This window comes from Mesoplodon mirus (genome assembly GCF_964341445.2).
Source record: "Mesoplodon mirus genome assembly, chromosome: 18".
Classification (NCBI taxonomy): domain Eukaryota; kingdom Metazoa; phylum Chordata; class Mammalia; order Artiodactyla; family Ziphiidae; genus Mesoplodon; species Mesoplodon mirus.
The window spans coordinates 163,225-177,660 of record NC_138994.1 but is presented as its reverse complement, the minus strand read 5'-3'; the positions used below and the strand labels follow the sequence as shown (position 1 = coordinate 177,660).

At 37.9% G+C, this 14,436-nt stretch overlaps 1 protein-coding gene across 11 annotated transcripts in view; it reads right to left on the bottom strand.

The window, feature by feature from the left end:
• Positions 1–14,436, bottom strand: part of MBTD1 (mbt domain containing 1) — a 64,309-nt gene that overhangs the window by 36,756 nt on the left and 13,117 nt on the right. For 9 of the 11 annotated variants that reach the window (XM_082604446.1, XM_082604445.1, XM_082604447.1 and 6 more), the window contains one exon: positions 2,758–2,959. The exons of 1 other annotated variant lie outside the window; for it this stretch is intronic. In XM_082604446.1, coding sequence (XP_082460572.1) covers positions 2,758–2,911 — 154 coding nt within the window. In that variant the 5' untranslated portion in view covers positions 2,912–2,959. Of the gene's footprint in view, positions 1–2,757; positions 2,960–14,436 lie in introns of those variants that run through there. One more of the 11 variants, XM_082604439.1, reaches the window with a different exon arrangement.

The window sequence follows — 14,436 nt, the reverse complement described above, 5'->3', positions numbered from 1 at the left end:
TATATCTATATCTAGATAGATATGGTATCCATATATATGGAATATTATTCATTAAATTGGAATATTATTCATTATAATTGAGTATTATTCAGCCATAAAAAGAAGGAAATATTGTCATTTCTGACAACATGGACAAAACTGGAGGGGATTATGCTAAGTGAAATAAGCCAGAAAGAGAAAGACAAATAGTGTACAGTATCACTTATATGTGGAATCTTAAAAAAAGAAAGCCCATTTCATAGAATGGTGGTTGCCAGGGGTGCAAATTTTCAGTTATAAAAAGAATAAGTTGTGAGGATCTAATGTGCAGCACGGTGACTATAGTTAATAACACTACTATATTGTATACTTGGAAGTTGCTGAGAGTGGATCTTGCGCTCACACCATGCGCGCGCGCGCGCACACACACACACTCAGTTAACTTTGTGAGGTGACAGATGTGTTAATTATCTTGATCTTGGTAATCATTCCACCGTATCCATGTATATCAAATCACATTTTTAGACATTTATACATTTAAACATATACAATTATATTTGTCAATTATTCCTCAGTAAAGTTGGGGGAAAAAAAAACCAGAGCAAACAACTATGCTGTTGAGTGGGTTGAGTGGGTTCAAATCTCCATCTAAACAGTTATAACTGGAGGAACTTACAGGTTAACCAGTAAGTTCTCATAACAAAGGATGAGAAATCATGGAAAAAATGTAAGAAGCCGAGGGTAAGAGATAAACAAAGGGTGTCTAAGGGAAAAAAAGCCTGAATGATTTTCTGTTGTAAAAATTCTAGAACAGATTATTTAAAAGGTTTGTGGATCATCTAGGTAAAAAAAAAAAAAAAGCGATCCCAAGGGGACAGTATATCTTTGCCAAGAACTGAACATGTCAAACTAGAATTCCCATGACCAGGATGTAAGCTCCACCAGGGAGTTTATTCTATATTGTTCCTATTTGTATCTGTAAAACAGAGTCTGGCACATATAAAGCTCCCTTTTGTGATAAGATTACCAGACTGGTATATCATAACTAAACCACAACAAGATGTATATTAACAGGAGTTAACACATTTGATAAAATCTCTCATGTAGCTTTGTCAGTAAGGATTGAGAAATTCAAGCTGAAGTAGAAAACACCTAGGTAGTAAAACTGGTTGGATGACCACACCTAGGGAGTCCTGATAAGTGAAGTTCTTTGATACGATCTGCAGGACTCTGTACCAGGCCCTTCGATGCTACGTTTTAATCGAAAGACTAGAATATAGGGCTTCCCTGGTGGTGCAGTGGTTAAGAGTCCACCTGCCAATTCAGGGGACACGGGTTTGAGCCCTGGTCCGGGAAGATCCCAACTGCCGCAGAGCAACTAAGTCCGTGTACCACAACTACTGAGCCTGTGCTCTAGAGCCCGTGAACCACAACTACTGAGCCCGAGTGCCACAACTACTGAAGCTCCCGCGCCTAGAGCCCGTGCTCCACAACAAGAGAAGCCACCCAATGAGAAGCCCGCGCACCAAAACGAAGAGTAGCTCCCACTCGCCGCAACTAGAGAAAAGCCCACGCGCAGCAGCAAAGACCCAACACAGCCAAAAAAAAAAAGTACCAATGTCATTAAAGGCCAAAGGAAACGAATTAAAAAAAAAAAAAGACTAGAATATGACTTACAGGGCATTATTATCAAATCTGCAAATGACGATCAGATGACACTGCATTCAACATTAGATGAAAGAATTAGGAATAAAATATTTCTAAGACCAAAATTTAGTAAGAAAAAGGTTACATGGAGAGTTTTAAAGTCTTAACACCTTGGGTTTAAAAAATCAACTGCAAAAGAGCAAGACTGATTTAAATTGGCCTAGTTCATGTGGTTTCAATTATTTGCAAATTCAGTATTAGTTTTAAAAAAGTTAAAGCAATTTTGGTGGCCTGAATGGAAACACAGTGTCGTAAAAAAAGGAGATAAAAGCTGAACTACCTTCTGTCCTAATCACACAGGGTGACCAACTATTTGCTGAGGTCCTTTTCCAGGATGTGGGACATTTAATCCTAAAACCAGGACAGTCTCAGGCAAGACAAGTTGTCACCCTACTACCACATAATCTGAAGTATTCCCAGAAGAAACTGAGCAGGATACTGATGAATTAAATCACTGATGCTATGAGAAATGACTGAAGCAATTAGGTTTACTTAGTGTGTCCTAGAGACACACTAGAAATAAGTGTTGTAGTGTGATGGGAAGAGATGTCTTTGTTACAGGGATTAGAATCATTCTGTGTACCTTTAAAAATCAAAATTAAGACCAAAAGACAAAAGTTAGAGTAAGGATAATTTTGGTTCAATATAAAGGATATTCTGGTAATTAGAGATACCCTATCGCCAGAGTGTTAAAACAGAAAACTTATAAGGAATCGTTAAAGAGAAGGGAGACTTAACCTTGAAAGTCTCTTTCAACTCTGTAAGTCTATTATCTTACACACTTCCAATTACATAGGGATTTATTATTTAATTATGGAATTTAAGTCCCATTAAGTTTCTCAGTTGCCTTTTGTTTTCATTTTTTTCTACTTGTTTTCTACCAGCAGGTGGTAGGTATGCAAAGTAAAGAGATCTAACACAAACCCAGTGATCTTATCTAGAACTACAAGTTTCAGACTGTTTCTTCAAACTGTTCTTTAAAATTCTAAGAATGGAATCAAAACATACCCTCAAGGTGTGTTAACAGGTGAAGGCTGTTCACCTGAGCTGAAGTATATACTCCATACTCACCCATGCCAGATTTACCATCTGGGTATGTGTACACTTGGCCATTGTTTTTGATAATTGGCAGATTAGAAGGTAAAGGAGCAACTTCCTCTTCACTCTCCTCAGAGCTGGAGCTGCTACTCGTGTCCTCACTGCAGCTATCATAACCGTCAAACATCCCGAAAGAGTCTCTTCTTTTCCTTTCGGATCGTGAAGAATGTTCAGTCTTAAAAGTAGAAGAAATCAGTAACACGTGACACAGCACTCATGTACACTACCTAAAAGACCTTAGTTCAAATTGTGATAAATGAGATTTGAAAAATGAAAATCTAGCCCTGAGAATTATAATTTTATTTTATAATGAAAAGCTAAATGTTTGTGTCAAGTGGAGCCCTCCACTTCCATGAGGCACAAATCTATTAGCTACCACGTTAGCTAAAAGGAGTAACAATAATTATGGAAAAAACACTAAATGGGAATCGGAAGATCATCATGTAATTCAAGTTTTGCCATAAACTAGATATATCACTTCTCTATAAAATGCGATTAGATCAGATGATTTCTTTTTTTAAAACAACTGTGGTGAAATACACATAATACCTATTTCAAAAATTATAGAAGACAGCATTTCTACATGTAACACTATTTCATTTTTTTAACATACATAATTACAAAAAAACCCAATCATCTCCAGCTAAACACTATTTCCTTTTCAAAAGAAAAAGCACAAACATACTATATATCGTGTTCAGCAAATGCTACTCATATGTTCCTCCAAAAATGTTCCCTCACTCAAGCCACCAAAAAACCCCCAAACTAACACCTACCACCACTCCAACTTTTCCTGAAATCAATTCCAAAACTTCAAGTTCAGTGAGAAGAAAGTTAAAGCAGGAAAAAACAAAGAGAAAAAAGAAACGGAATATTTGAAATGAAAAAAAATCAAACCATCACTAAACATACAGTGAGTTACAAGTAGAGTGAAAACTATCAACCAAAAAATCTTTAGAGTTTGGTACCTATCTTATTCTTTTGCTTCAGTTATAATTTTTTTTGTATCATCTTCCAGCTTATGCACAATTTCTTCTCTGGCTAGTTTAACGTCTTAACGTGACCAATAACAAAGCTGAAATCTGTTGTCCAAAGTTTGACAAGATAAAACCATCCGAATACGTATCTTAGTTTTATTGAATAAACTGTCATTTTCAGATACGCTTGTATTAAACATTTGCTTTGAGATGGGGAACTGATTTTCATTTGTATCAGGTGTAACTATGAAAGCAAGAAAACTAGTTTCTTAATCCACTCAATGGAAATATTATATACTCAAATGAATACTGTCTTTTAAGAAGTCCCCTTGGAAGGCTCTACAAATGTTCTACTAATATTGCCACAACTTCTCTCTCTCTTTTTTTTTTTTTTTTTTTACTATTCTTCTTTCAGAACTCTCTTTTAGGCCCAATTTAAAAAAGAAAAGCCGACTGAGGTCACTTTAGAATATTCCCCCCTCCCCCACTATTGGTTTCCCCAGCCTGATTATTTAGCAGATTTGGGTCTGAATAGCTTTTAGTTATTTCTATAAATTACATGTATCTTCAAAGAATCAAAATCTGCTACCACCAGGAGATTTCAAAAGAATAAAGACTCTGAAGGCAATTCAAAAGGAAAAGTCTAAATATTTGAACTGGTAAGGTGGCAGGGAATAGGATAATGCTTGTTTAGATAAAGTATGGTACTAGCAACACAGAATTCTGACAGACCCAGGTTTGAGACTCAGCTTTGTCATTTATTAGCTGTGAACTTGGGCAAGTGATGAGTTTCTTTCTCTTATTCATTCAACATTCAACAACTATTTATCAAGCATCTGTGTGTCTCACAGTAAGAGGTTAAGAGAGATCAGCGGTTCTCATAAGGTTAGAGTCTACCGGTGGGAGAAATCCAAGCAAGACCATGTGACAATAGAGTAATAAGGCAAGTGTAGTCAACTGAGATTCAGTGGTGAGGAAAGACTCTGAGGGCCAAAAAGGCAGCCACTTGAATATCTGGTGTTGGAAGGAAAGGGCAAGACAAAGGCTTTTGGGCTGGAACAGACTTGGTGCATTGAAAGGCCAATGTGGCTGGTGTCCAGTGTGAGAGGTGTGGGAGATGAGGCTGGAGGAGGATGCAGTGGCCAGATCACCAGGGCCCTTGAAGGCTACGTTAAAGTTTGATATATTTGCTTCCTGAGGGCAACATAAAGACACTATGAAATATTTATCACAATGCCTGGAATATACATTTAGTAAACACTGGCTAGAACTCTAAATTTTAATAAATTCATACACCTTAACTCAATACAGAGATGATCTTTTACCTCCAGAGTTTTCATATAAGTTTGTCGTCCACTTTATAGTCAGCTTGGTTAGCAGCTAACATATTTACTGATCCTGAAATGTCAACACAGAATATCTTATTCTGACTCAACTTGTTAGAGAATATAAACTTAAAATTTCAGGGACCCAATGATTACAAACATTTTGGTTTCAGTAAGTATAGGCTGTTAACATTTTTTAAAAAGTATTATGGTCAAATACATTTGGGAAATTTTCCTTACTTCAAAGCCCTCTTTGAACCCTTAAGATGGTGGTGAACATTACAATAATTTAACAGGTATATATAGTATGCAGTGTTTTCCAAAGCATCTTTTTTTTTTTTTTTTGGTACACGGGCCTCTCACTGTTGTGGCCTCTCCTGTTGCAGAGCACAGGCTCCAGACGCGCAGGCTCAGCGGCCATGGCTCACGGGCCCAGTCACTCCGCAGCATGTGGGATCTTCCCGGACCGGGGCACGAACCCGTGTCCCCTGCATCGGCAGGCGGACTCTTAACCACTGCGCCACCAGGGAAGCCCCCAAAGCATCTTTAAGGACTAATGTTCTAGAGAAATGCTCTCTATATCAGACCAAAACCCCTGAGGGGGCTGCAACTTCAATATAAGTTGTAAAATGGGTGGGAAAAAAACTGACTACATGTAGGGAGTTCCCTGGTGGCCTAAGTGTTAGGATTCCAGGCTTTCACTGCGGTGGCCCGGGTTCAATCCCTGGTCAGGCAATTGAGATCCCACAAGCTACACAGCTCAGGTACCTACAAAGAAGCCTTTTTGTCCATGCTCTGGGTGGAGAGGCTTCTCTGGGATTTTGTAACCAAAGACCTGAGGTTATAACTTATCCTACCCTATATGGTAGGATTAAAGTGGTTCTAGGATACCAGTGCCCCTTGACACCCAGCAAAAGCAATCCTAAATCATTTCAGGAATAATCACCTACAATTCCGGCCTTTCAGCATTTCCACAGATTTTTATCAAATATCAGTACACAATCAAATATCAAACACACGATAAGCGGTCCACCGCAAGCTTCAGCAGAAACAGATTAGATATCCCAAATACTTAGGCACTGGAATTGCCAGAGACAGAATATAAAGTAACCATATAAGAACTAAGAAGAAATAAAAAATGTTATTGAAAAATGAACAGAGAATACAAAGCAATCAGAAAGAACCAAATGTAATTTCTGTAAATGAAAAATACAACTGCTGTAATTAAAAAAAAAACACAAAAAAACCCTAAATGGATTAGACATGCCTAAAAAATAATTGGGGAAATGGAAGATAAACATTAAGAAAGAACCCAAAACAGCAAAGAACAACAGAAACATAGAAACTAAGAGGTTAAAAGAGAATGTAAAGATCTAATAATAAATGTCAGTAAGAATTCTCAAAGGAGATGGACTTCCCTGGTGGCGCAGTGGTTAAGAATCCACCTGCCAATGCAGGGGACACGGGTTCGAGCCCTGATCTGGGAAGATTCCACATGCCGCAGAGCAACTAAGCCTGTACGCCACAACTACTGACCCTGCGCTCTAGAGCCCGTGAGCCACAACTACTGAAGCCCTCATGCCTACAGCCCGTGCTCTGCAACAAGAGAAGCCACTGCAAGGAAAAGCCCGCACATGGCAACGAAGAGTAGCCCTTGCTCGCTGCAACTGGAGAAAGCCCACATGCAGCAACGAAGCCCCAACACAGCCAAAAATAAATAATACATAAATTAATTTATATATATATAAAAAAATTCTCAAAGGAGAGACTATGGAGAATGGAAAAAGGTAAAGCTGAATGAGATACTGGCTGAAAATTTTGAAGAAATAACAAAAACATGAATTCACAGATAGAACTACAATATATGTTAAGCACAACAAAAAGATATCCACTTCTAAACAGATCACAGTAAAAGTGCAGGAGACCAGAGAGATTTTAAAAGTAACCAATCACAACAGTGAATCTCACTAGTCAACAAGCCCAATTTAGACACATTTAGTCCCATCAGCTGCTTAGTAACTAACCATTAAATATGAAAAAACAGGCAAGGATTACCAGTCATTTGTGAAAGGCCTCTTAAAAATGTGCAAGACCAGGAACTTCCCTGGTGGTCCAGTGGTTAAGACTCCTCGCTCCCAAGGCAGGGTGCCCGGGTTCGAGCCCTGGTCGATCCCTAGTCGGGGAACTAAGATCCCACATACTGCAACTAAGCACTTGCGCTGCAACTACTGAGCCTGCACACCTCAATGAAGAGCCCATGCGCCGCAATGAAGACCCAGTGCAGCCAAATTAATTAATTAATTTTAAAAAAATTAATTAAAAAAATGTGAAAGACCAAAACAAATCTTCAGAAAAAAGAATCTACAGGAAATAGAAGTAATGCAGGGAGCAAAAGAAAACTTCAAAAAAAAATAATTCTTCAGAGAAATATAATAATAGGATGCTATCAGTGAACAAGACAGATCTTGGAATTTAAAAAACAGAAGAGGCAAAACAATAAATTAATACATGGATAGTAAAATCAAGGAAATCCTTCAAAAAGCATCTGTGTATGTGTATACATGAGACAAACAGGTAGATAATAAAAGAGAAAAGAGAAAAGTTAAATACAGAAGATACAAAATCCAAAGAATAGAGATACTGAAGAAAGAAAACAGATAGGAACAAAGAAAAAAAATACAACAACAAGAATTCCAGGATCAAAAGACAGAGTTCCTATACTGAAGGGACCATGCAAGTGCAGCTTAATGACTTACAAAAACCCCAAACTATACCAAGGTACATCCTTACAAAAATTACAGAACTTTGCCATACTAAAAGCTTCAAGAAAAACACTATATCACACAAAAAGAGAAGGGAATTAGGATATCAGTGGGTTTCTCAATGACAAGATTAACAAAAGTAATGCCTTCAAACTTCTAAAGGAAAAAAATTCTTATCAGAAAAGCTATACTCGAACCTCCAAGTGAAAATCAACTAACTAAAAAACAAACAAACAAAAAGAAGAAAAAAAAGAAAGCAGGGCTTCCCTGGTGGCGCAGTGGTTGAGAATCTGCCTGCCAATGCAGGGGACACGGGTTCGAGCCCTGGTCTGGGAAGATCCCACGTGCCGCGGAGCAACTAAGCCCGTGAGCCACAACTACTGAAGCCCTCATGCCTACAGCCCGTGCTCCGCAACAAGAGAAGCCACTGCAAGGAAAAGCCCGCACATGGCAACGAAGAGTAGCCCTTGCTCGCTGCAACTGGAGAAAGCCCACATGCAGCAACGAAGCCCCAACACAGCCAAAAATAAATAATACATAAATTAATTTATATATATATAAAAAAATTCTCAAAGGAGAGACTATGGAGAATGGAAAAAGGTAAAGCTGAATGAGATACTGGCTGAAAATTTTGAAGAAATAACAAAAACATGAATTCACAGATAGAACTACAATATATGTTAAGCACAACAAAAAGATATCCACTTCTAAACAGATCACAGTAAAAGTGCAGGAGACCAGAGAGATTTTAAAAGTAACCAATCACAACAGTGAATCTCACTAGTCAACAAGCCCAATTTAGACACATTTAGTCCCATCAGCTGCTTAGTAACTAACCATTAAATATGAAAAAACAGGCAAGGATTACCAGTCATTTGTGAAAGGCCTCTTAAAAATGTGCAAGACCAGGAACTTCCCTGGTGGTCCAGTGGTTAAGACTCCTCGCTCCCAAGGCAGGGTGCCCGGGTTCGAGCCCTGGTCGATCCCTAGTCGGGGAACTAAGATCCCACATACTGCAACTAAGCACTTGCGCTGCAACTACTGAGCCTGCACACCTCAATGAAGAGCCCATGCGCCGCAATGAAGACCCAGTGCAGCCAAATTAATTAATTAATTTTAAAAAAATTAATTAAAAAAATGTGAAAGACCAAAACAAATCTTCAGAAAAAAGAATCTACAGGAAATAGAAGTAATGCAGGGAGCAAAAGAAAACTTCAAAAAAAAAATAATTCTTCAGAGAAATATAATAATAGGATGCTATCAGTGAACAAGACAGATCTTGGAATTTAAAAAACAGAAGAGGCAAAACAATAAATTAATACATGGATAGTAAAATCAAGGAAATCCTTCAAAAAGCATCTGTGTATGTGTATACATGAGACAAACAGGTAGATAATAAAAGAGAAAAGAGAAAAGTTAAATACAGAAGATACAAAATCCAAAGAATAGAGATACTGAAGAAAGAAAACAGATAGGAACAAAGAAAAAAAATACAACAACAAGAATTCCAGGATCAAAAGACAGAGTTCCTATACTGAAGGGACCATGCAAGTGCAGCTTAATGACTTACAAAAACCCCAAACTATACCAAGGTACATCCTTACAAAAATTACAGAACTTTGCCATACTAAAAGCTTCAAGAAAAACACTATATCACACAAAAAGAGAAGGGAATTAGGATATCAGTGGGTTTCTCAATGACAAGATTAACAAAAGTAATGCCTTCAAACTTCTAAAGGAAAAAAATTCTTATCAGAAAAGCTATACTCGAACCTCCAAGTGAAAATCAACTAACTAAAAAACAAACAAACAAAAAGAAGAAAAAAAAGAAAGCAGGGCTTCCCTGGTGGCGCAGTGGTTGAGAATCTGCCTGCCAATGCAGGGGACACGGGTTCGAGCCCTGGTCTGGGAAGATCCCACGTGCCGCGGAGCAACTAAGCCCGTGAGCCACAACTACTGAGCCTGCGTGTCTGGAGCTTGTGCTCCGCAACGGGAGAGGCCGCGACAGTGAGAGGCCTGCGCACCGCAATGAAGAGTGCCCCCGCTCGCCGCAACTGGAGAAAGCCGTTGCACAGAAATGAAGACCCAACACAGCCAAAAATAAAATATAAAATAAATAAATTAAAAAAAAAAGAAAGCAATAGCCGATTAATGAAAAAAATTCTTATCATAAAATCTATACTCAAAGCTCCAAGTGAAAATCAACTAACTGAAAAACAAACCAAAAAAAAAAAAAAGAAAAAAAAAATGAAAGCAATAGCCAGTTCTTTGAGAAGATCAATAAAACTGATTAGAGATAAGCAAAAAAGAGAAAAGACAAAATTCCCAGTATCATGGATGAGAGGCAGCATGACTACAGATTCTGGAGATATTAAGAGGAGAGAGCAAGACTATCACCAATAACTTCATGCTAATAAATTTGAGAACTTAGAGGAAATGGACAAATTCTTTGAAAGGCATAAAACCAAATCTCACACATAAACATATTACCTGAATAGGTAAATAACTATAATAACCTGAACAGGTAAAGAAACTAAATGTGTAGTTACAAACCTTCACACAAAGAAAACTCCAGCCCAAATGGCTTCACTGGAGAATTCTACTGAAGAAATACTACTGATTCTACAACAACTCTTCCAGGAAACTGAAGAGGATGAAAGAGTTTCCAACTCCTTCTATCAGGCCAGCATTACTCTGATCCCCAAACCAGACAAAGCTATTACAAGGAAATTACAGAGCAATATTACTCATGAATATAGGATGCAAACATTTTAAACTAAATTTTAGCAGACTGCATCAAACACTACATAAAAAGAATAATATAGGATGGCCAAGTGGGTTTATCCCAGGAAGGCAAAGCTAATTCAACATTTGAAAATCAATAAATTCATCATATTAATAGACTAAAAAACAGAAGTCATATGATTATCTCAAGAGATACAGAAAAAGCATTTTACAGAATCCGAGACCTATTCCTGATTTTAAAAAACCCCTCAGCCAACTAGGAATAGAAGAGAACTTCCTCACCCAATAAAGAATATTCAGGAAAATCCTAAACTTAGCATGAAATTTAATGGGGACTTCCCTGGCGGTCCAGTGGTTAAGACTCCATGCTTCCACTGCAGGGGGCACGGGTTCGATCGCTGGTCGGGGAACTAGGATCCTGTATGCTGTGTGGCGCAGCCAAAAAAAAAAAAAAAGAAATTTAATTATGAAAATCTGGATGTTTTCCGATTAAGACTGGGAGTTTATATATTTGCTTTTGCCATTTTAATTCAATATTGTACTAGAAATTCTAGCTAGTGCAATTAAAAAAAGAGTACAGAAATAAAGAAATAAAAGAATCCAGATTGTAAAGAAGTAAATTTAACTAAATCTTTATTCCCAGACATCATGATTGTAGAAAATCTGATGGAATATACAGTAAGTGTTGGGCTAAAAAGTGTTTAGCAAGGATGCAGGACAAAATATCATTACAGAAAAATCAGCTGTATTTCTATATACTAGCAACAAAGCTCCAGAAATTGAAATTTCTGGAAATAAAAAAATACCACTTGCAATAGCATCAAAAAATATGAAATAATTGGGGATAAATCTGGCAAAAGATGTGCAAGACCAATACCATGAAAACTACTAAATGTTCCTGAAAGAGTTAAAGAAAGATCTAAATAAATGGAAAGATGTATTGTGTTCACGGATTAGAAGAATAAATATTGTTAAAATGCCATTGGAGGATGGAGATAAAAAGGGCGAATGTCAACTTATATTTATTGCCTGAGTTATAAATTTTTTCCATAAAGCGTTATTAAACTTAAATGACTAAATGACTACTCTTTATTATAAGATTATGTCCTCCCTTCTTTAAGAATGGTAATACATGGTTATTTTTGCAAAATATTTCATCTTTACTTACAAATGATTTATAATGTAGTTCCAATAGATTTACAGAAAACTTGAAAATACAGATTTCCCATATTATACCCCAGTTTCCCCTATTAATATCTTAAATTAGTATTGTACATTTGTTAACGAACTAAAATTGATATAACTGTCATTTAACTAAGTCTATATATACTTCATTCAAATTTCCTTCATTTTTACCCTATGTTCTTCTTCTGTTCCAAGATCCCACATTACATTTAGTTGTTAAGTTTACTTAAGTTCCTCTGGGCTGTAAAAATTTCTCAGATAGTCCTGGTTTCTGGTGACCTTGACAGTTGAGGAGTACTGGTCAGGTATTTGTTGAACGTCGCTTCTATTGAATTTGTCTCATATCCTCATGATTAGACTGGGGCTACATCCTGTCAACATAACTTATCCCTGTTGATGTTGACCTTGATTACCTGCCAGAATAATTCTTTTTTAATAAATTTATTTATTTATTTATTTATGGCTGTGTTGGGTCTTCATCGCTGCGCGTGGGCCTTCTCTAGTTGTGGTGAGTGGGGTCTACTCTTCGTTGCAGTGTGCGGGCTTCTCATTGCAGTGGCTTCTCTTGTTGTGGAGCATGGGCTCTAGGTGCGCGGGCTTTTAGCAGTTGCAGCACTCGGGCTCAGCAGTTGTAGCGCATGGGCTTAGTTGCTCCATGGCACGTTGGATCTTCCCGGACCAGGGATTGAACCTGCGCCCCCTGCATCAGCAGACAGATTCTTAACCACTGCACCATCAGGGAAGTCCCACTTGCCTGAAGAATTATTTGGCAGTTTTTCCTACTATAAAATTACTCTTCACCTCTCTCCATACTGTACTCTTTGGAAGGAAGGAACTATTCAAAGCCCACGCTCAAGGAGTGGAGAATTAAGCAACCCCTCTTATTTATTGATTTATTTTATTATTATTATTATTTTTTGCTGTACGCAGGCCTCTCACTGTTGTGGCCTCTCCCGCTGCGGAGCACAGGCTCCGGACGCGCAGGCTCAGCGGCCATGGCTCACGGGCCCAGCCGCTCCGTGGCATGCGGGATCTTCCTGGACCAGGGCACGAACCCGTGTCCCCTGCATCGGCAGGTGGACTCTCAACCCCTGCGTCACCAGGGAAGCCCACCCCCTTTTTTAAAAAAAATTAAATTTATTAAAAAAAATAAAGTAGCACTCTTAAACAAATTAATTAAATAAAGTAGCACTCTTCACCCCATTATTTCTCATTTCAGTATCCTGTTTGTTTCTTTCAGAGAATTTATTATGAATTTGATTTTAAGATTTTTGTGTGTACTTAATTTTTTGCCTATTTTCTCTGAACTGTAAGTATTTCTGTCTTGTTCACAATATTCTCAGAGATCAGCATTGCAGGACTCAAATATTTGTTGTCTCTCAACTCGGGGCAGTGGATATTAGCCCCCTGGTAGATATTTGGCAATATCCCTTAAGAGGACTGGAGGAAAAGAGTCACATTCCTTTGCATTAACATGACAGGAGAGTCCAAAACGTTGTTTAGTGCCACTGGTGAGAAACCCTGATTTAAACTGAGGCTTTATGTTTTTGGTTGTAAGTGACAGAAACCTAATTAAACTGTGGTTCCTAATTTGATGAAGAAACTGAATTTGGTAGGGGGTAAGCAGAAACCAATTTTATTCTCTCATTATTGTCCCTGAATATTTGAGGATCCCTCTCTATTCCTCAGACAAAATCTTAGTCAAAGCCTTTAGCTTTTTTCCCTGGTATTATGATCTCTTTATCATTCATTTCTTAAATTAGCCATCTTACAGTTCTAAGAGCAGAGTTCCTAGTTTAAAAAATCCCAAATAATGGGTATGTTGTCTTCACCTGGGTTAAGTGCATGCCTAGGGGTATTCAACCAGAGGGTCAGGCGCATAAAAGAACAGAGCAGCTCCAAAGACAATTATGTGGATGAATGTAATGAAAATTTCCAAAAGAGAAAAATAGGGGGTCAGGTCAACTCAGTATCACTCACTCACACACACATACACACACACACACAAATAATATTGGTTTAAAGGCTGAGAAAGAAGATTTCTGATGAGCAAGAGGAGGATTTTTTTAGGCAGAGGGAACAGCATAGGTGAAAGCACATCAGCAAGAGGCCATTAAGCACCCCCTCTCTGAGCGCGGACTATCTACACAAATTATTTGGAATTCTTTCACATAGATTTCCTCTCCTTTAAAAATTTCCCCTTTTTGGGTTTGCAGTTTTCTCATCATTAGATTCAGACTGTATATTCCCAGTTGAAATACTACATAACTCATGCTACTCAGGGTAGTAAACCCAGATTATATGATGTTCATCTGCCCCTTACTGGTGATGATAAGACTTGGTCTAGCTGTGGGATCTGGTTCTCCAATGGAGTTTTACTGTTTTCCCTCTTTTAATAAGCAACCTATGGAAGACACTTCAAGACCAATATACTGCTCATCAAAATTTCACTCCAGATTTAGCATCCAATGATTCTTGCCCAATCTTTTACTATGATTTTCCAACCCCAGAATTCCTTCCATATTCATCAGTTGGCATTCTTCTGTCAGGAAGATCCGTCTTTTTTCTCTTATGGGTATTAACTCCTGGATTCCAACTTTTCAATGGTTTGTAATTCCTTATTGTCCTTTGTTATTTGGGGGCTCAAATCATGACAGA